At 43.7% G+C, this 20,502-nt stretch overlaps 4 protein-coding genes across 5 annotated transcripts; 2 read left to right on the plus strand and 2 right to left on the minus strand.

Annotated features, from left to right (window-relative positions):
- The first annotated feature begins 469 nt into the window (after positions 1 to 469).
- Positions 470 to 3,711, plus strand: grtp1a (growth hormone regulated TBC protein 1a). Of its 2 annotated transcripts, XR_005097473.1 has the most exons (9): positions 470 to 598; positions 1,425 to 1,576; positions 1,652 to 1,810; positions 1,898 to 2,022; positions 2,102 to 2,198; positions 2,285 to 2,457; positions 2,516 to 2,701; positions 2,778 to 3,151; positions 3,292 to 3,711. XR_005097473.1 is itself a non-coding variant. In XM_037246779.1 (8 exons), the coding sequence occupies exons 1-8, from the start codon at positions 540 to 542 to the stop codon at positions 2,871 to 2,873; spliced, it is 1,047 nt and encodes a 348-aa protein (XP_037102674.1). In that variant the 5' UTR covers positions 470 to 539; the 3' UTR covers positions 2,874 to 3,711. The 2 variants fall into 2 exon arrangements, 1 of the variants encoding a protein (XP_037102674.1); XM_037246779.1 differs by having other exon boundaries at positions 2,778 to 3,711.
- A 68-nt stretch (positions 3,712 to 3,779) lies between these two features.
- Positions 3,780 to 7,394, minus strand: lamp1a (lysosomal associated membrane protein 1a). Its single transcript, XM_037246774.1, has 9 exons — positions 7,003 to 7,394; positions 6,012 to 6,118; positions 5,701 to 5,920; positions 5,456 to 5,617; positions 5,161 to 5,372; positions 4,951 to 5,076; positions 4,803 to 4,869; positions 4,566 to 4,733; positions 3,780 to 4,475 (listed from the first exon to the last, which is right to left on the minus strand). The coding sequence occupies exons 1-9, from the start codon at positions 7,061 to 7,063 to the stop codon at positions 4,336 to 4,338; spliced, it is 1,263 nt and encodes a 420-aa protein (XP_037102669.1). The 5' UTR covers positions 7,064 to 7,394; the 3' UTR covers positions 3,780 to 4,335.
- A 1,268-nt stretch (positions 7,395 to 8,662) lies between these two features.
- cul4a (cullin 4A) lies at positions 8,663 to 14,394 on the minus strand. The gene is made up of 20 exons (XM_037248351.1): positions 13,753 to 14,394; positions 13,178 to 13,293; positions 12,948 to 13,051; positions 12,642 to 12,711; positions 12,483 to 12,556; positions 12,251 to 12,413; positions 12,097 to 12,186; positions 11,934 to 12,016; positions 11,734 to 11,801; positions 11,483 to 11,601; positions 11,214 to 11,406; positions 10,920 to 11,024; positions 10,723 to 10,833; positions 10,511 to 10,596; positions 10,322 to 10,429; positions 10,081 to 10,194; positions 9,911 to 10,016; positions 9,659 to 9,831; positions 9,429 to 9,581; positions 8,663 to 9,355 (listed from the first exon to the last, which is right to left on the minus strand). The coding sequence occupies exons 1-20, from the start codon at positions 13,886 to 13,888 to the stop codon at positions 9,260 to 9,262; spliced, it is 2,268 nt and encodes a 755-aa protein (XP_037104246.1). The 5' UTR covers positions 13,889 to 14,394; the 3' UTR covers positions 8,663 to 9,259.
- Positions 14,395 to 14,632: 238 nt separating this feature from the next.
- On the plus strand, positions 14,633 to 20,486 carry tgfbrap1 (transforming growth factor, beta receptor associated protein 1). The gene is made up of 13 exons (XM_037248350.1): positions 14,633 to 14,833; positions 15,632 to 16,347; positions 16,418 to 16,612; positions 16,712 to 16,866; positions 16,961 to 17,043; positions 17,116 to 17,296; positions 17,371 to 17,531; positions 17,784 to 17,841; positions 17,917 to 18,060; positions 18,157 to 18,294; positions 18,500 to 18,659; positions 18,747 to 19,213; positions 19,286 to 20,486. The coding sequence occupies exons 2-13, from the start codon at positions 15,651 to 15,653 to the stop codon at positions 19,472 to 19,474; spliced, it is 2,628 nt and encodes an 875-aa protein (XP_037104245.1). The 5' UTR covers positions 14,633 to 14,833; positions 15,632 to 15,650; the 3' UTR covers positions 19,475 to 20,486.
- Positions 20,487 to 20,502: the final 16 nt, after the last annotated feature.

Below are 20,502 nucleotides of genomic sequence, written 5' to 3' on the forward strand. Positions count from 1 at the left end.
GTGATTGACGTGAGAGTCCCGGAGCAAGCGTCACGCGTCTGCAACCTTCCTTCCACGAATCCACGGACTTCTCCAGGAGTCCAAAGAAAATCTTCAGCTGCCATCGCCGGGCAACCAACCTCCGATCTTTAAATACAGATTGCATGCGTTATTTGATTCCGTTGGTACGTTACGGTTTGTATTCCGAGGGAGCGAAGACGCAAGCAGCAGGTGCATATGAATGGCGGCAAAAGTCAAACTTAAAGTTCTCTCCATATGGCAGCTACAATGGCCGACTGGACTGGGAATCTGCTAAACAAACTAAGCGATCGAATTTAGAAAAGGAACGAGGAATTAAGGAAACGCTGTTTTCCACTTGCGTGTAGCATGCGGAGATCTCCCGTTCGAGAACATCCGTGTTGTTAAGGAAAAAAAGTCAACAAAGAAAGCAATTACTGAATAAATAAACTACCTGAAACTCGACTTGAAGGGCGTGATCGAACGCGGTCTGCAAATATCTCGGAGAGAAACGGACCGAAAGTAAGGAGAACGTAGAAGACATGGAGAAGAAGAAGAAGACGAGCTCTTACGGCGACACAGCCAAAGACAGAGTGAACAGGTAACGAATGACGTCAAAATTCGGGATGTTAAAATGGACAAAAAGGGCTTCCGTATATAAACTGTTGCCTGTCGTAATTGCTATAAAATCGTAATTTCTAACTTTATTTAGTGTATGCATTTTACAAAAGAATGGTCACATTTGGCATTTACATAAGAAAATATAAAAATGATGAATATTTTTATCATCATTTTATCATTCATATTTATACCAAAAAAAATGTATTCAATACACACAGATAATTGCTTTTTGTTTTAAAGATTGTCTGATGGCAAAAGTGTTGAACTTTTTTACTCAACAGGAAATAATTTCCCAACACAACATTTGCCACTGCCTTTAGCGTTACCTGCTTCACTGAAGTCTTTTTGTTTGTTTTGGCAATGAAAATGTCCTTAGCCATAACAACCTTGACTTTGTTAGGACCTTACTTGCTCACTCGTGACATTTGAAATATTATTTTGTCTTTAACATCTACTTGGGTGATTTATAACCTGTTCAAAACACATACACTGTATACAAATACAATTCTTAGGATAAGTATTTAGTCTGGTGGAGGGGTTAAGATAAGAAAGCTTATCATGTTATGCAATCATCTTAAAGGTACCGCGTCACGCCATCCACTGTCACTATAGCAAAGTATATTTAGGTAACGAGACAGAAAGCCAATCAAATGCGATCTGGTCAATAATTCATAATGCACTTTTACTTAATATTTTGTCTTGTTGCGTTGTTAAAGTACAATCTACACAAGAAAAAAAAAAGTTTGTAAACAAGTGTCGATAATCAGGAATCGGTAAAAATCCTCAATTTGCCAAATATCATCCAGGGTGGATCCATACGGCTTTGAGCGTCCAGAGGACTTTGACTACGAGTCCTATGAAGAGCTGATGTCCGAGTATCTTGTTGTGCTCACTCAAAGGTCCATCAAGTGGTCCAAACTACTGAAGAGCAAACGCAAGGTGCAGAGGAACGTGAAATGTGAGTGTCAATCGTGCAAGTGACACAACAAGCTTGTATGGCACACGCTAACCCGCCATTTTCCTTCTGTTCCAGTGAAGCGTTACATACGCAAGGGCATACCCAATGAGCACCGGGCTCTGATTTGGATGGCGGCGAGCGGAGCTCAAGAGCAGTTGGAGAAAAACCCAGGCTACTACCAGGCCCTGCTCAAAGCCCAACATGACCCCAAACTGGTGGAGACCATCTGCACAGGTTAGCCTGTGGTGGTTTTGGTTAACGCTTGGTGGAGGGAGGACCTTCCCCTACTGACTCCTCTTAAATTGTTTTTTGTTTGTTTAGACTTGAACAGAACATTTCCTGACAACGTGCAGTTCCGAAAGACATCCAACCCGTGTCTGCAGAAATCTTTGTCCAATGTGCTGCGGGCTTACGGTCACCACAATGCTGCTGTGGGTTATTGTCAGGTAAATGGTAAACATCACGTCCGCTCGTCTCTTCTATAAATGAAAAATTGTACGTCAAAATCATTTTATTTGCTCTCAGGGTATGAATTTTATAGCTGGGTATCTGCTCATTATAACAAAAGATGAAGAGAAGTCTTTCTGGCTGATGGATGCGCTCCTTGGTAGGATCTTACCAGGTGTGTGGTCAACGCTATCTCCAGTATGTGTTTGCTGCTACTTTCTTCATCGGAATGTCTTTCTTTACGTACCTCTCTGATGGTAGACTACTACAGTCCAGCTATGCTCGGCTTGAAGATAGACCAGGAGGTGTTGGGGGAGTTGGTCCGAGTCAAGTCCCCCGGAGTCTGGAAGGCCATGATGGATCACAACGTCATGTGGACTCTTGTGGTGTCCCGATGGTTCATCTGCCTCTTCATAGACATTCTTCCTGTGGAGGTGAGGGTTAGACTTATCTCAAATGATTAGAAACGATTCAGCATTGCTTCTATTGCAGACGGTTCTACGGATTTGGGATTGCCTGTTCTACGAGGGCTCGAAAATTCTTTTCCGCGTGGCACTGACGCTGATTCATCACTCCAGAGTTCAAATTGAAGAAGCTCAGTCCTTGCCAGATATATGCCAAATCTTCAAGGAGATCACGCGCGGAGCGTTTGTGGAGGAATGCCACCCGTTCATGCAGGTAAGACAAGATAGAACAAAAAGACCGGCAGTGATCTCTTTCTTCATCCTGTTTTTTTTTTTTTTTGCTATCCTAGAAAATCTTTACTGAACCTGGAAGTCTACCCATTGCAACGTTGACCAAACTCAGAGCAGCGTGTCGAACGCAAATTACGGCTGAGGAGGCAAAATGAATTTTGTTTGCTCGTGCACTTTTGAAAATTTCACTGAAGGACCAAACGACTTGTTTCACCTTCACCTCCATGTATTGATTTCGTCTTCATCATTTCACCGTTACGTAAATGGAATAGTACGTGATATTTATTACTATGTGAATATAACACTATATTTTTATTAGTTTACACATTATCGTGATTTGTTTCTTCTTTTTGAGAATGTTACTCTGGAACCAGTTAACACATGTCAAAATCCAGGTTTCATTTATTTCTTTGTTTTGTACACTTTGAGCACGGTCAAGAGACGCAATCAATGTATTTTGAGAAAAATGTCAGCTTGTTGTGGTTTTGGTTGTCTAAACCATCAAAACAAAAATGAATGATATCACATCCTAGCCTCTGCCAGCCCTGAAATGTTGAAACTGATAATCACCAGCTAAAGTCCCGTTACTATCACGTCTGCCTGTTTTTTTCTTTTTCTTTCATAAGTCCCCAAGATACGCAAACAATTTTTAGATGCTGAATTGTTCATAGGTCGTTTTACATTCAATTGAAATCTGCAAGGGTTCATTTGACTTACATTTCCCTTGAGGTCCACAAAGTTGGAAGTCCGGTGCTCTGAATCTTTCCAAGTCCAATGGGCTGGGCGATGACTTTTCTTTTTTCCACATCCATTCCTGTGTAAACACTGTCGAAATAAACAATGATAAACTGCATTATGAACATTTTCACCTCCAGCTAAGTCACACTTCCAAATATACACCACATTGTTTACAAACTCCAAAGGGGTCTCTTCAAAAGGAATCACCACCCAAATGTTTATTCTGTTTTAGTTGTATGCACAATGCAAAAAAAATGACTTAAAAGCATTTTCTATAAAAATAAAGATCAAATCACTCACTAGTTTCTTTGAACACTTTTTTTGGAGTTGTTGAGGATATCAGCAAGACAAGGCAGCCTTAAATTGTTGGACCACCACACACAATTGAGAAAAAAAAAAATGAATAGGCAGTCACGCTTCACTGCAAAAGCCTTGTGAAAGGAGAAACATCTGAGTATTTATTAACATGGGAGACTCAACTCTGGAATATTTGAATATAATGTACACGTTCTTAGCTGTCCAATTGTCTTACAAAAAGGAACCATCGGTTAAAAATACATTAACATTCAGTTTGTGATATTCTATTATAACTAGCGGGAGAAGACAGTTTATAAATAATTTACCCATCTGAAAACAAGCGCACTTTACACAAAAAGAATCATTTCCAAAAAGATAAGGAACACCTCCCCCAGTTCAACATGCTGCCTTCTATGCTGGACTCAAACGTAACACTTAATTGCATTTCTTGATCAATCCAGAAAAAAATGTATTCTCCAAATATTACAAAACAACATGCAGACACGGCAACATTGTATCCGCAGACTAACGCTTGTGCCTGCGGCTCTGCTGTTTCACTGTCATGTTCCCCTCAGGTTCTGTTCAGATTGTCTGATACCCAGCGTGGCTCCTCTTGCGGCCGATTAGGTACGCAATGAGAACGATCAGCACCAGTCCGGCAAGGGCTGCTCCGACGATGATGGGGATGAGCATCTCGTCTTGATCCATCTGACACTCCTCCGCTGCAGATGCAAAGATGGATGATAAATGACTTCCAGCATCATGACTGACATTGTATTAAAAAACACTAAGGTCCAAAGAATACACTGTACCTGTGGCAAACTGGTTGTTGGTGAGGCCAAAGGCTTGAACCTGCAGCCGAAATGTGTTGAGAGAGAAGCTTGGCACCACAGCCAGAGTTTGCTCCGCATTACACATGTAAGAACGTCCCTGTGTGGTACGCAGGTAGTTCAGGCTGGTGTTCCCGGCTGAAAAGGGAGCTAAACAGAGACACGATGGAGTCTCTTGAAATCTAATCACATCAATTGAATCAAGAGTCGCTTTCATACCTGTCATATCAGAGCGGTTGGCAATCATACTTATCCCGCTAAGGTAGTATTTGCTGGCCGTGGAATTCTGCAAGGACGGCTTGGATTAGCGACCGTGTCCGCGCACAAATTGTAAGTAGCTGGACAGCAGCGTCGAGTGTACGGTTACCAGTGTAAAGGTGAGGTTGAGTGTGGTCGTCCTGCCCTGACTCAGAACTAAGATAGCGCTGTTGGCTTCACATGATCCAGAAGAAGTTGTCAGATTAGGAGAGAGATTAAAAAATTCCTGAACAGTCTGGGGAAAAATAAAAGCGCAAGACCAATGTGACGTTAATTGTAGAAAGATGGAACATTACGACGGGTTCCTGGCTTCCACTACCTGATTCTGCGCTTGAGAGACATAGGAGAAATTGAGCTGCAGTCCCATTTGGGCCAGGAGACAAGCTGTGCCGTTGCTGTTGCTAATGGAGTAATTCCCCCGTTGGGGAGGTCCGGGTGGTGTGGGTGCTGGTGCCGGTGTGACTGGAGGACGGCCGGTGGTGCTCGGAATGCTTGTGGTGGTAAGCGCCTGATCTGCGGCGCATATCGTTTCTGGACACACGAAAGCAAGGATCGTCGAGTGACCAGGCAGGCACAAATACAAGCTTGAGCAGAACTTTTATAACATGTCCTACCATCTGAACTCAGATCATTTTGTGGCATGTAAGCTTCAAGTCTCGTATCAGAGAAGGTGACCGTTTGCCCCCCAACTACAACCGAGATGGCGCTCGCACAATGGTAGGTGGTGTTGATTGCTGCCCAGATGCCGGCCGAAGCTGACAGAACAGTTACCACAGCTGAAGAAAAAAGAAAACAAAAGGATAACTGGACCGCATCTCTCAATTCAACTGGAAAAGAACCACACAAGCTCTCTTCTCACCAGAGCTGTTGGCATCGGGGAAGATGGAGGAATCACTAAGGTTGTACTGCAGCATCAAGGAAGCCACATTGTAAAGACTTCCATTGGTTGAGAAGTTCAGCCCCAGTGCATGTCCAGATCCAAACGCTGCCACCAGCCACGGGCTGCTGCTAACTGAGCCGCAACTGCTGCTTGCCGCGTCCACTGTGGTCGTGTTGGGCAGCGGCACCTGGACGGTTCTCTGAGGAGAGACGAGTGGTTGATTCGCAATCGGAACAGATGTGGAAGCTCAGAAGAATCCTTTTTTTTTTTGTATCTTCGGCTCGACGTACCGAGGTGCTGGAAGTGTTGTACGTGATGGACAACAACGCGGAGAGCTCAGCCTTGATGCACGTCGAGTTCCTCTCGCTCACTTCAAGAGTAACAGCCTGAAGCAAGCCTAAAAGATTCAAATCAAATATTCTAATGTAACTTTTGGGCCAGAAAGGCATTTAATGACTTTTTATTAAAAAGAATAGCTGACTAGCTTTTAGTTTCCCACCATGTAAACAATGTGATTGCGGTCCTGATGTAATTACACACAAAGTGGCTGTATTATTTGTCCTAATTTTGTTTTCGCCCCAACCCCCATCACACCAGCATTTGAATACTGCCTGCTGAAACCTGAACCTGTCGCCACCTCCGTTCACCCTGTAAACACAACACACAGTTTACGCAACCCCGCAATCAGATCATTGCAGGGAAGCAATAAGAAAAAAGAAACATTTATTATTCTGCTGATTTGTCTTTGAGATACAGACGGTGTATCCGCGTCACTGGAACAAATAACACTATATTCATTGGCAAGTACGACAGAATTAGTTTGACTTGCATTCATGCTATTGGTCAGCAACTGGGAGTATTTTCACTGTTGTTAAACTCGATATGAAAAGCAGCAGCACACAGAAGTCACATGAAGCTCTCAGATGACAATAAAGCTGCTGTTGCACATTAACAAAACTCAAATGATGAATTGCAAAACAAACACACAACACAAGTCCAGAGACTTCTCGTGTATTGTGACCCACTTTGACAGCTTTTGTTTCAAAACGGACGGTGATTAAGCCAAATGTGAACTCCCTTGCCATTTAGAAAGGGGAATTCATTATTTGTATGATAAATAACCAAATGCAGATAAAAACTATTATGTGGAAGTGACTGTCATATGCTCACCGACGTACATTTTGTGTTTGCTAACATAAACTGCGAATATTTTCATGTTGCATGCTAGCTGACATCACTTGTCTTCCGGGCAGCTGTTCACGAGGTCTGCAAAACACTCACCAAACACGGCAAACAAGACGCTGAGGAGCAACATCGAACCACAAGTCATGGAGCGTTTCATGCTTTTCACCGTGACAGCGCAAATCCTACTAATGCAAGTTTAAAAAAATAGATAAAAAATGGAGAGATGTAGCGATTAGATGCTGCTCGGCCGCCGCTGTTCAGTCGCAGGTGGGACGCCCGCACACAAAAGTGCACTTCGGTTGCCGAACTGTCAAATTAAACAACGATGGATGGGACGACGCCTAGTTCTTTTGTAAATTAAAGATACACGTGATAGTTATTCTGCGCCGTGCCGTTGAGAACGGCGCTCTCTGTGAACGTTAACCGGCGACTACTTTGCCTTGAAGCGAAAGCTATGAAACGTCACGTGAACTGGTAGCGTCGGCAGCCAGCTTGTCACGTGAGCGCGGCCCCGAGCGCCGTTCACGCGATACTTGCCCCCCCACCCACACACACACACGCGGGCGCGCACAGAGTACAGTGATCCTTCGCTACTTCGCGTTTCGTTTATCGCGGCTTCACTACATCGCGGATCTTTTTTTCCAAATTAAAAAAACATTTAAAAGTCAAAACAAAACTTCCTTTTAGGACAATGTAGTATTGCTCCAACTGTTCGTTTACATTCCTTTAGAAGTCCGTTTTCGCGTGTTAGCACGATCGCGAATTACCAGCTTTCGGCTAACTCGTTAGCCGGCCCAGTACTTCTTGTTGGTGACCGCACTTCACGGATTTCACTTATCGTGGGTGGTTTTTGGAACCAATTATCCGCGATAAACGAGGGATTACTGTATATAATTGTTGTTTATATCTGAGGGTAATATGTGGAGTTCATAGATTTGCATGAACTCACACTTATACGATATGATAAAAATGAGTTTGACACCCTTGAACTAAAATATGGACATTGATGATATTTTATTATTAGGCCGACAGGATATAAAGAGTATAAACCAAACTTTAACAAATAAACTGAGTAGGCCATGTCCTGGGGGGAAAAAAACATCCTGCCTATTCCTGTTCTTTTATAATCAGTAGAAAAAAGGTTGGTTGCACAAAACACGGCCGTTTCTCCCACAAATGGTAAACTCATCTATAGTGGGGCATCAATGTCATCTTCTGGTGGTGGTTTCAATTTCTTGGCATGCTTCTTTGAAGAATTTACACATCAACAATGCGTGAGTTTCTGGAATAGCTTTCTTGTCAACACCCCATACATAACTCAATTGAGTGCATTAATATAACACAAATATTGTACAATTAATTGAAATCTATAAAAGGAGAAATGAATAAAAGTTTCATTCACATCATTGTACTCATTGTATGACTATATTCATGAGGTTAGTAATATGGCATTCCAGTCTCACTCATACACACAACTCAGCTCCAAAGTGCACGGAGTCAGCTGACAGGCATCAATTCACGAGGGAGTGTAAAGCCCCAGCAGAAACGCAGACTGCTTTTAATATTGCTCTTCAACACTTGGCATAATCCTGCAACATTCTCCTCACACATCTTGAACAGCAGACAAGCCAATTTAGAAACTGAAATCACATTGCTCTGCGGACCACTTTTCAGTTTCACAATGTGCGTTTTATATGTAGAAAAAAAACTGGAGCGGAATCCTCCCGGAAAATAACAGCACGTGGGTGCCAAGTCATTCATTAAATGTGCTTTTATTTACTTTTGTCATTGTAACATTGAAAACAACCTAATAATTTCAAATGGGGGGAAAAAAACCAGCACGTGACACTAGAGCAATTTGAATAAACGAACAAGATACCCTCAAAAATAGTCCAAAGTAGTTCACCTGCATTGTCATCAGCCACAAACATAACAATCGAATTTTACAAACTTTATGAGGAGGGCGGGGGTCTTGGGGAAGAACTTAAACAAGCAAAATAAAACACCTACCCCTCCCAAAAAAAAAAAATATCACGCTCAAAATGATTTCAGAGCAAAGCAATAGAGGGGAAAAACAAACGAACCATCCCCTCCCACAGCAGTAAAACAAAGCAAAGTGAAAAGAAAGTGCTTGTCTTTTGTTTGGACACCTGCAGCCTCCTCTCAGACTTAACTCCAGAGCCATGGCATGTGGGACAAAACCCAGGCAAGTCTGGACTCGGGATCAATAAATCATCTGGATGCTGCGCCCAATATCGTGGCACCAAGAAGAAACTTGGTGGCTGAAGGATGGTGGGGCCAGCCGTACGTACACTTAACGAATACATGGCTTTGTAGTGCTGCCGCCCTCCCCTCAGGCGACATAGTGGTACTGGTTCGGACTCTCCTTGTCCCGCTCCATGTAGTCTCTGTCGATGAGGGACTCGATACGCTTTTTCAAGTCGCCAGGCTATGGGGAGAAAAGCGAGTCAGTCGTGAGCGTGCATGGACGTGTACTGAGGGAGGCGATTTTGATCAGTCACCTTGACGGGGAACTTCAACTGGTTGTAGAGCTCCGACACGAGTAAGTTGTGACTCAGAGTCTTTCTCATCTTCATGATGCGTACCACAGCGGCATCAATCTGATACTGCCGGTCTTGAAACACCCGCTCTGTGGTGCTGACCTGCTCCTCTACCTACAAGGGGAAATGTCATTTCATAGCAAAGCAAGATTTGATTCGCGGAACGGCCGCGACACGGAACGTCTCCTTACGGTTTCTTTCATTTGGATCTGGTTGATCTTGATGCGGAAAAGTTTGTGTTTAAAATCGTTATTGAAACTGAAACGGTCTCCGTCCTCCACGTCTTTCCCCCGTGGAATCTTATTGAGGACGCGGGCTTTTCCACAGGCCAGGGACTGCAATGTACGTTTGAGCTCGCCCTCCTCTGTGAGAGAAGGCAAACGAGAAGGTGTCCCTCAGGGTGTGTCTGCTCAATCACCTCCTAAATAATGAAGACCACTAACCTATACCCGTGGCAGTACCGATCTCCTCCATGCTGAATTCTTCACCCTCGTTGAACATCAGCAGCACTAACGTCTGGAACAGGGAGACCTGCAGCTCCTTCCTTCCCTGGGGGATTACGAGGAAAGTTTTCAGGGCAGTTCTTCGGAGCTACAATGACAAATGAACTTACTTCTTTAAACTCTGCCTTCAGCACAGCGTGGCCGAGTGTGGGCTGCCACTGCAGTTTTCTCCCGCTGTGCTTTCCCAAGTAGAACAGCTTAAACACTTCCTGGAGTTTTACCATCTATATTAAAAGAAAACAGTACTGTAAAGGCCCGATATGATGTGAAGTGTAAGCAATATCTCTTGAATATGGTTATGGTCTCGTAGATTGAAAAACAACTTGACTATCTCCTCGATCGGATACTTACTTCTGAGGGCAAGTGGACTTCCATGGGCAAGTACGAAGGCCAGTAGCCCATGGTCAGGATGTTGACGGTTAGTTCAATGTTGCTTGGCTCGCTCTGGTTTTGCGTGTACTGAGAGGAAAGAGCACAAATTGATATGACCTTGTGGCATCGGCAGGTTACATTTTTAAAAGAGCACCATGTGGACAGCACCTGCTTGAACTGGATCATAATGTCTTTGGAGAGTTCCATGTCCTTAAACATCCCTTCTAGCTTACTGGTAAATGCTGCTCCGCATTCTGCAGGGAGTCAACAGCACAAACATGAGCACTACAACATGTTTTATGGTATAAAAGGAGCATTGCCATTGAAGGATGCACAAAATGTATCATTTGTAATCATGACATCTTGGATTCGAGGCTTACCGTGTTTCAGCTTGGACAGCATTGACTTTTCAGCATCGACAGAAGCACTCTTGCCAACCAGCAGACGCTTGGCCAAGTCTTTCTTGTAAAACGCTTCAAAGACATCTTTTCCTAGATGAGAAAACAAGACAACACGGTGAATGTTGTGATAGCATCACAACTCATTTTCAACGTGCCACCAAAAATGTGCAACTCACCGTGAATGAAGCGGAATATGATCATGATCTTGTCGAGAATTCTCTCCAGCTCTTCCTCTGTTGCCTCTTTGTTACCGGCTCTTAGCTTCGAATCCACGTATTTAGCTGGAATGGAAGTTGAGGGTTAATAAATGCTGAAGTTCCATTAAAAAAAAAAAAAAAAAAAAACTTGGATGATGTAACCTAGAACTTCCAAATAAAGCATCAAAATAATGAGAGTACAACAATTAATTTTGAGGTTTTTTTTTTTCAAGGAATCGGCTTTAAGTCAAACCCGTTCTTAAGCCAACATACCGATGAGTTCTGCGGGTTTGTTAGGCCTTTTGTTGATAAACGTCTCAAAGGCCTCCTTCATGGCATTGATGAAGCCTTCGCTCCGTGCAAAGCAGCTCTGAGCCACATTGTCCATCTTGTCCTTGAAGTCCAGCAGCTCTTGTACCATGTCCTTGTCTTTCTCCGGTGTACAAACAATCTCTTCGCCAAAGGTCTACGGAGAGGAAGGACATAGTAGAAGGTCGAGTGGGCTGTGCGTATGTGTGGGTGGCAAGAAGCGATGAGCACACCTTGATGTAGTCCCTCCAAAACTGCAGCAAAGTGGACAGTCCGTCCTTCACCTTGCTGAACAGTTGGTAAAGGAGGGCCAGCTCCGTCACACGGTTCCCGTCCAAAAGAATGCTCGATCCTGTCACAATGTCAAGTAAATTACCCTTATTATATGGATATATTTTGATATTAAAATTGAATAATTGGTGAATGGTTAAACCTTTTTAATATAATGCACACAAATAAATGCAATGTTTGTGGGCCAACGTACCCTTTTGCAGTATTGTGGACATGTGCTCTCCTAAAAGTTGTTTTTCAACGCAGTTAATGAGAGGCTTCCTAAAAAAAAAAAAAAAGAAATGGAGCAAAACATGTACACAAAAGCACGTACACTGATGACAACTATTTCTCACTGTCTGGATTGAAATGAATTTTTCAGTGGTACTTTGACAACGTAAATGCAAGTATTACTGGGTGCTCAGGTCCAGGTAGCTCACGACGCGATCGTTCTCCTCCTCCAACCGACGAGCCACATGGTGCAGGTACTCGGGCACCTGGTGGCATGGAAAACACACATTGATGCAAAATAGTGGCGCCGGCTTTCGTCCGTGCCGACATCACACACGCCACTCACGTCTCTGTCTTGCATCAAACGCTGTCCCTCCGCAGCGTACAAGCGATTTGTTTCAGACAAAAATCGCTCTTCAAAAGCCACTTTATAGACCTACAAAGGCATCAGAGGAGAATAAAACGGCTGCTTTCAGTATGCGTGGCGCTCAGATGTCTACCTGGAGGTGTGAAAGCATTCCCAGCAAGCTTCTCAACAAACTGCGGTCAGCTGTCTCGCCGTTGCGCTCCAGTTCGATCTGCTCCAAAATGCCTTCGACGGTACGGTTCTGGACAACGCTGTCACTTACGATGTGGATACGGAACAATTCCAGCCCGGTATCCCTAAAAGGCACCAATAATCAAAGTTGTTATCATTCACCTCAACAGAGTGAGTGGTGGAGTCACATTTACCAGATGGAGGGGAGCAAGGAGCTTTGCAGCACATACGTGCGATCCAGGAAGAGAAAGATGCTTCGAATCATGATCTAAAGAAAACATCCGCATTACACATAGTATGTACACTCAAAAGTTAAAATGTATAGAAAAAGCAAAGAGCTGATCAAACATTACAGTTTGCCGGCAGTGATCCAGCCAGCAGCGATTCATCCTCTTCAGGAAAGAAAGGTTGTCCATAGACTCTGTGAACTCCGTCTTAAGGAAAAAGAATCTTTGAATTGACCAAAAATACAACCGCCGGTAAATATGGACATACCTCATGGGCATAGGTTACATTATTTTGCTAATTTACCACCATGACTGAGATCCTCCAATGTTAAAAGCAAAAAGTCCGGATCCGAAAGACAGCGAATCCCTTTGTCGAGACTAACAACAACGTCGATGTTGCAGCAGGTAGAGCGAGCCAAAAAAAAAGGATATTCTCTGAACTGGTAGATCTGGGCCTGCACGTGATCCTCGCATACCTGCCGTAGTTGCTTGTACAATGTGGGCGAGACTTTATACGAACACAGGTTCTCCACAGCCTTCGACAAAACGGGAAAAAAAAGAGAAATCAAATGATCAGTCGGCCTGATGGATATAAAGGATTTCATTTCATTCAAAACGGACTGAAAGGGAACAGATAAAGTTGCAATAAAATGACAGCAAACCTGATAGAGCTCTTCAAGGCTGTACTTGATGGATGTGCTGTTCTGGATGGCACTGACTGCATCTCGCAGTTTCAACCAAGTGTCCTCAGTGTAGTTCTCGGATAATTTGGGCCGATCTGTAATCGGAAAAAAATCATTTGATTATTTAAATGACGCCGGTTTATTGCTCACTTCAGCTGAACGTTGATCGTTAGGTCAAACTCTACTGAATAAGTAATCGTGTGCTGTAATATTTTGAGGAAAGTACAGATAATCAACTTGTAGAGATCCCAGTAGTAGCGCTCCAATTGTTTCCCCCGAAACGATTGAGTTCTAATCAAATAAGGATGACACTCAACACGTGTACATACATGAGCTACAAAAGTGTCCAGCATTGCTCAAAGTGCCTCGTACACAAACCTCAACAACATTAGCGTGATCTAAAGTTAAAACATTTGAAGCATTTCATGAGAAACTACCCGATATGTGCATATAATTTACACCTGTTATAAAATCATATGTTGATGGGAAGTAGTCATTCGGTCTTTAAATGATAAATGGGGTCAGTGTAGCTAACATGATGTTGAGAACAATACCTTTCAAATTTTTTATTACTAATTTCTTGGAAGTGCCAGATTTTCCAGAAGACATGGAGGATGTCCTGGTCATCCCGTTGGTGTCCGTTAAAGCCGAGAAGTTGGCCCTCTTCTCCTGTCTGGTGTCTTCGGCCATGATCAGATTAGCTCTAAAGCTTAACGTTTGCTCCTTCCAAGTGTTTTTGCCAAGTTTTTCCTTTGAATGCCCAGCCGTCTAGTTACCATATAAAGCGTATTCCTTGAACCACGTATCTTCGGTTATGAGAAAATATGCCACGGTCTTCATACAGAACATCTGCGAGAAAACCCTGAGTAATGTTAGGTCGCTCAAGCAAATAAAACAATAAAGAGCAGCTAGCTAGCCAACAGTGTGCTTCTGTAACTGTAGCATACTTGAGGTAGTAGCCGCAACGCATTAGCATCAGTGCTAATCCACAAAACGTTTGATGAGTTGGTTAAATTTCAACATCTTGAGCTAGCAAAACTAAATCGAAGCCGCGTAATGATTAGGGTTTGTGTCACCAGTCCGTGTTATTCATGCTGACAAGGGGGACGATTTCTTTCTTTTTGTTTTTGTTTTCTTTTGCCCAAACGGCTAGCTTGCACAACAAAATGGCTCTTCGGTTCATTTGGACAGGTGCATCTTGGGTAAGCGAATTGCGTTCAAGTGCACTTTGGAAAAAAGTATTCTCAAGACATGACACATAAACTTTATGAATATATTTAGATGATACCTTAAAGAATAACATGAAAAGTGTACGTCATGTAATTAATCATCGGGGCTTTCTTTCTTCGATTTTTGTTTTTTGAAAGCAAGCGATTGATTTAGGAACACGGGTTTCCTGTTACTGAATGGTCTTGAATGCAACTCTGAAGAGTCAGCTCAAGTGAGAGTGGATGCTTTGGGCGGTGTTTAATTCTGGGTTGACGAGATCTAGCGCCCCCATTCATGCCATATCCCTGCGGTGGTTAGTCACCTGTCAAAATGGACCTGTTGATATTTGTCTGTCTTTAGCTTTTGTGGTTATTTTAGTGCTAAATCCCTCTGTTTCCAGTCTGTCTCGGTGAGGACGTCTGATCGGTAAGTTATGCCAGCAAGCATGAGGGAAACTGGGTAGAGTTGGTACACATCGATCGTCTTAAGGGAAAAAAGGCTGTTTTGGAAACGTTGTATTTGTTCATGTAAGTGTCATTCTACTTGTTTGCGTGTAAATCTGTTTGATCACATTATAAAAAAAACATGGCCAGTCACAAAATGCTTGCTAGCACTTGCATCAGAGCATTCAGTAGAGGCTAACGTTAGCTTCCTCTTCAATGAATTAAAAACAAGGCAAGATTTCCTCACGACTGTGTCGACTTGCCACGCTGTTCAATTTCATTGTGTCACGTTTTACCAACGTCAACAAGTCAATCCCGTGACTGAACTTAGCCTCCATGATTTTGACAGCCTAGCTAGCACTAACGTTAGCATTTGAGGGCGTAGCTTCTGTTTGTATGTGTGCTGTAGCTTGTAAACATCACAAGAAACAGTCATAAGTGACACACAAAATAGTGTAGAAAGGATAAAAGGAACAATTGTCATATTGTTAGGCTACATCCGATTTTGGACCTAGCTAAACTCTGGAGTGTACATACAGTATAAGGAAATCATGCAGTAGATCAACTGCATGTACTGTAGCTACTAAGTGCCAAAAACTGTGGATAGCAAAACCTCTAAACGGCTTTCATTTCTGACATACTTTTTGCCCGCATGTAATATGTCCCTTTCAAATTTGCTCAAAATGTCATTCACCAGTGATCACTGCATGAAGAGTAATCTATAGCCATACTGATCATTCTTGAACAGACAAAATGATTCCTGCCATTCTTCTTCCTCTAGTTTCAATGCCTTGACCAAGATGAGCGTGAAGGCCTTTGAGCTCATCCCCGCGGTGGAGCGGGACCTCCTCATGGGCGACAAGGCTCGCATCAACATAGAATGTATAGAATGTTGTGGGAAACACTTGTACGTGGGGACCAACGATTGCTTCATCCATCACTTCCTGCTGGACGAGCTCACTTCCGCCAAAGGGAAACTGACTTACTCGGCTCAGAAGCAGCTGCACAAATACTTAGGCCTTAAGAAACCGGTGGCCGAGCTGCGGGCTGCCTCCGCTTTGGAGCGTCTCATCGTCCTTTGCGACGGAATACTTTTTCTTGTGGACATGGTGACGCTGGAAAATGTGCCGTCAGCATCGGGAGGTGATGTCAGGATTAGAGGCGTGACGTCATTCTGCATTAATGAGAACCCGGTGAATGGCGATCCATTCTGCGTGGAGATGGGTGTCCTTTCTTCGAAGCGTAGGACAGTGCAAATTTACACGGTATATGAGGACAGGGTGCAGCTGCTCAAGGAGGTGAGCACACCGGAGCAACCCTGTGCCGTCAGTCTGGATGGTTACTTTCTGTGCCTGGCGTTGGCCACGCAGTACATGATCCTAAACTACAAAACAGAAGCTGCCCAAGATCTCTTCCCTTACAACAGCGATGAGCGAAGACCTATCGTCAAAAGGATTGCCCGGGAGGAGTTCCTCTTGGCCGCACCAGGTGGTCTTGGTAGGTTGTGGAGTGAATGATTCTCCCTTCGTACGATATATCAAGTCTTTTTCACGTCTCCACCCACCAGGAATGTTTGCCAACGCCGAAGGGGCTTCTCAACGAGCCCCCGTCAACTGGTCCGAGAGTGTGATCGGTGCGGCTGTGTGCTTCCCATACGTGGTGGCCTTGGATGAGAGCTTCATCACCGTCCACAGCATGTTGGATCAACAGCTAAAACAGACACTGTCATTCAGGGATGGACACATTCTGCAAGACTTTGAAGGTATCCAATCTTTCTGCTGTCTTTTCCCCCCCCATTTTCCAAACAGGATGTGGGGCAGATGAGTTCTGACCCATGAGTGCTGTTTTTTTATTTTTAAAGGGAAGGTGATTGTGGCGTCCACTAAAGCTGTGTATGTTATGGTGCCCTTGCCGCTGGAGAGACAGATCCAGGACTTACTGGCCAGCCATAGAGTGGAGGAGGCACTTGTTCTTACGGAGGGAGCACAACGAAATATTCCCAAAGAAAGATTTTTGGTAATAAACAGTCTCTTGATGCTGTCTTCTGTAAGAAAAGATGCGCACGGTGTAGCACAACGCAATATTTTTTTCCTCCTAATTTTGCACACAGATTTTGTACAAAAGGATCCAACAGCAGGCAGGCTTCATTCAGTTTGGCCAACTTGAGTTTGTTGACGCAAAAGAACATTTCAGGTAAAGGTTTCTATACGGCACAGAGTCGTCAAAGGCAGTCCACCACATCCCGTTTGTTCTTTTCCGTGTCAGGAAAGGTCAGCTGGATGTGCGCGAGCTGATTTCGCTCTACCCACTGCTACTGCCAGCTTCTTCCTCCTTCACTCGCTGCCATCCTCCTCTCCACGAGTTTGCGGATCTCAACCACCTGGCACAGGGTGATCAGGACAAAGTGTTGAAATGCAAGAGGTTCCTCATCACTTATTTGACAGAGGTAACATAGAAAAGTTATTCTCAGAGGGTTTCATGCCACCCACGTGCCTTTGACATACGCTGCTCACTTTGCAGGTTCGAAACACGGAGGACGTTAACGGGTGCAGAGAAGATGTGGACACTGCATTGCTAAAGTTGTACGCCGAACAGAATCACGAGAGCCTTCTCGACCTGCTAGCATCAGACAACGCCTGCCTGCTCGCAGACTGCGTACCCTGGCTGGAGAAATATCACAAGTGTGTACTATGCTCTGTGTGTTTTGTTTTCCATCCCTTTCCTTTCATGAAACAGGTTACCAATATTTTCCCATAAAACTGAAACTGGGCTGCACTTTAGACTTTTTGTTTAATGTTTAATTGATGGGGCACCTGACTTCGCTTTCAAGAGTCGTCTGGAGCAATTTCCACCCTATTACTGGTTCTGTCAACTTTTAAGCATACAATATGAAAAACAATATATGAAAGATTTTTCCTGCTTCCCTGTCGCAGATATTTTGCACTCGGGCTGCTTTACCACTCTAACGATCAGGATCCGGCAGCACTTCAGGTAAAAGCAAACAGTGACGCCGCACTGATGTGACAGGACAGAATTATTGATGCACTTTTTTTGTTTTATGTCCAGATGTGGATCCGGGTCGCAGACATGGAACTGCAAGACTCGACGAGACCTGATCTCTTTGAGTACATTGTCGATTTTCTCACCTCCGCTGCCAATCTGGACCTTGTGTGGAAGTACGCAAACTGGGCTCTACACAAGAATCCCACTGTAGGTCAACCTCTATGAGTTGCTTGCAGATGACTATTTCCTTGTCTCATGGAATTTAGTTACAATGGTAACCCAGGCATTCATTTTTCTTCATAGACAGCTGTCCAAATCTTCACCAAGAGGTGTGCTGGTCAGTCAGACTTGAATCCTGATGACGTCATTACATTCCTGGAAAAGCACAGGGAGGCTCTTCTTCTCTACTTGGAACACCTGGTGCTTGAACGACGGATTGAGGTACCACTTGGAGAATCTTCTGGATGGGGACAGAAACGGAGCATCTTCTCAAACTTTTTAAATACAGTATGAAAGTTTTTAGGGGGATTTTTTTTTCTAGTTATTTCAACATGCAAACCTATAAAATAAGTGCCGCTGTTCAGACTATTTGTGAGGATCTTTAAATTGCAAATTGGTAAATTGCAGTTCTGATTCTTGTCGGTAGAAGGAGCAATTCCACACGCATCTGGCAGTCTCATACCTGGAAAGGGTCTTTTCTTTACTGTCAGAGTCTGCAACCAATGAAGAGCAGCTCAGTCGATCCAGAGAGAAACTCCAGGCTCTTCTCAGGGAGTCCAATCTTTACAGAGTTCAGTATCTTTTAGGTGAGATCATCGTGGAAGCATTCTGATGAAGGCTTGCTCTCTTCTGTTTGATGGGGCCACATCTTTTTTTTTTTCTTCTGTGTTTAGGTAAAATAGAAAACTGTGAGCAACTGCTGCTGGAATGTGCAATTCTACATGGAAAGTTGGAGGAGCACGATAAAGCCCTCCACATTTTAGTGCACAAGCTGAGAGACTTCCAATCTGCCGAGGCCTTTTGCATTTGGGCCTCGGCTTGTCAGGATTCCGCCTACAGACAGCAACTCTTCCACCGCCTCTTGGGGATATATCTTGACAAAAGCACCACAAGTAAATCCCAGTCAGCGGTGTGCAATGACCGCAGCGAGCTGGAAATGGCAGCGGTTGACCTCCTGAATCGCCACGGAGAGTCTTTCGATCCCGTCCACGTGCTGAGGATGCTGCCGGAAAGCTGGTCTCTGCAGCTGCTACGGCCCTTTCTGGGTCGAGCCATTCGGGCGAGTATGCACGCCTCCCGCACGTCCCAGATTGCTCTCGGGCTCGCCCGCTCCGAACACCTTCAAGTACTGCACGACAAGGTGAGCGCTTCGTTCCATCCATCCATGCAGCCGGACATAGTGGATGTAAAAAAAATGTTTTGTGTCCTCCAGTTGAAAGAGACAAAGAAGCCAATTGCCGTGTCAACAAAGAAGGGCTGCCACTTATGCCACAACACCTTCAGCGAGCCCGACGTGGTGTGTCTGCCGGGTGGCGTGCCAGTCCACACACACTGCGCCGCCCAAAGAGTGAAAAACACGCCAACAAAGAGACAGTTACCTAATAGCAACAACCACACGTGAGCCTTGGCCCATCACGCTCGGTGTCAGTGTCATCTTTGATTGGAAGCGACAAAAGAAAGCGGGACGGACGTGCTGGCTTTTGACATGGCTGATGACTTTGGGGACGAGAGCAAAGCATCCTTTGCCGTGGGCAGCTCGGACGGCGGACAGACAGCCACGTGTGTGTTGCAAAAGAGGGAAGTTTGGGAGACGGTGGGAATAATGAGGTCAAAGTTAAATGACCTGTCCCTTCATAATTTGACAATAAACAGCACCGACTCTACACACAACTAGAGCTTCACTGTTGCTTTGTCTTTACTTTTCGGTTTCACTCAGCAGGTCTTAGTTCTGTTACAAACTGATTTAATGCAAGAATATATCTTAACATGCTTACAACTCATATCTGCATTAGCCTTATGAATCTAACAAGCATCAATGTTAGATGCAAAATTGAAATTGTGACATGAAAAGGCTATTTTTACTCTTTCCCTTCTGCCTTAAGTTGTGGTTGTTGTAATTAACAACAGGGTTCCCTATTGACGATTATTCACCTCAAAATTAGCATAATTAGTCAGATTGTGACTGACTCCAAACATTTAAAAAGGGAAGGTGGCATTGCGTTATTATATATATATATATATTACTTGGGACAAATACCTGAAATCACAATCATAATGTAACAAATAATCTAATGCCAAGCAAATAATTGAAATACTTTTGTATTTGAAGTGTTGCACTCTGTTTTGAAAATGTATCATACTTTAAAGCAAAATATACAAACTCCATTTTCCATAGCTCTTTTGAGGAATGTTTTACGGTCTGGCATTAGTATTTTAGTTCCTGTGAGATTAGTGGATTTACATATTTACCCCAAAACAATTGTGTTTAAAGCTGGATCCACACTCCAAGAGTTGTCAGTATTTCTTTTGAAAGGCACAAACTAAAGTATGTATATGTTGATTTCTTGTGATCTTTTGTCATCATTCATGACCAGACTTTAAATAATTGGGAATTAAAAAAACATGCTGTTGTGTTTTGTGTTCTGTTAT

Source organism: Syngnathus acus, chromosome 3 (genome assembly GCF_901709675.1).
Source record: "Syngnathus acus chromosome 3, fSynAcu1.2, whole genome shotgun sequence".
NCBI lineage: Eukaryota > Metazoa > Chordata > Actinopteri > Syngnathiformes > Syngnathidae > Syngnathus > Syngnathus acus.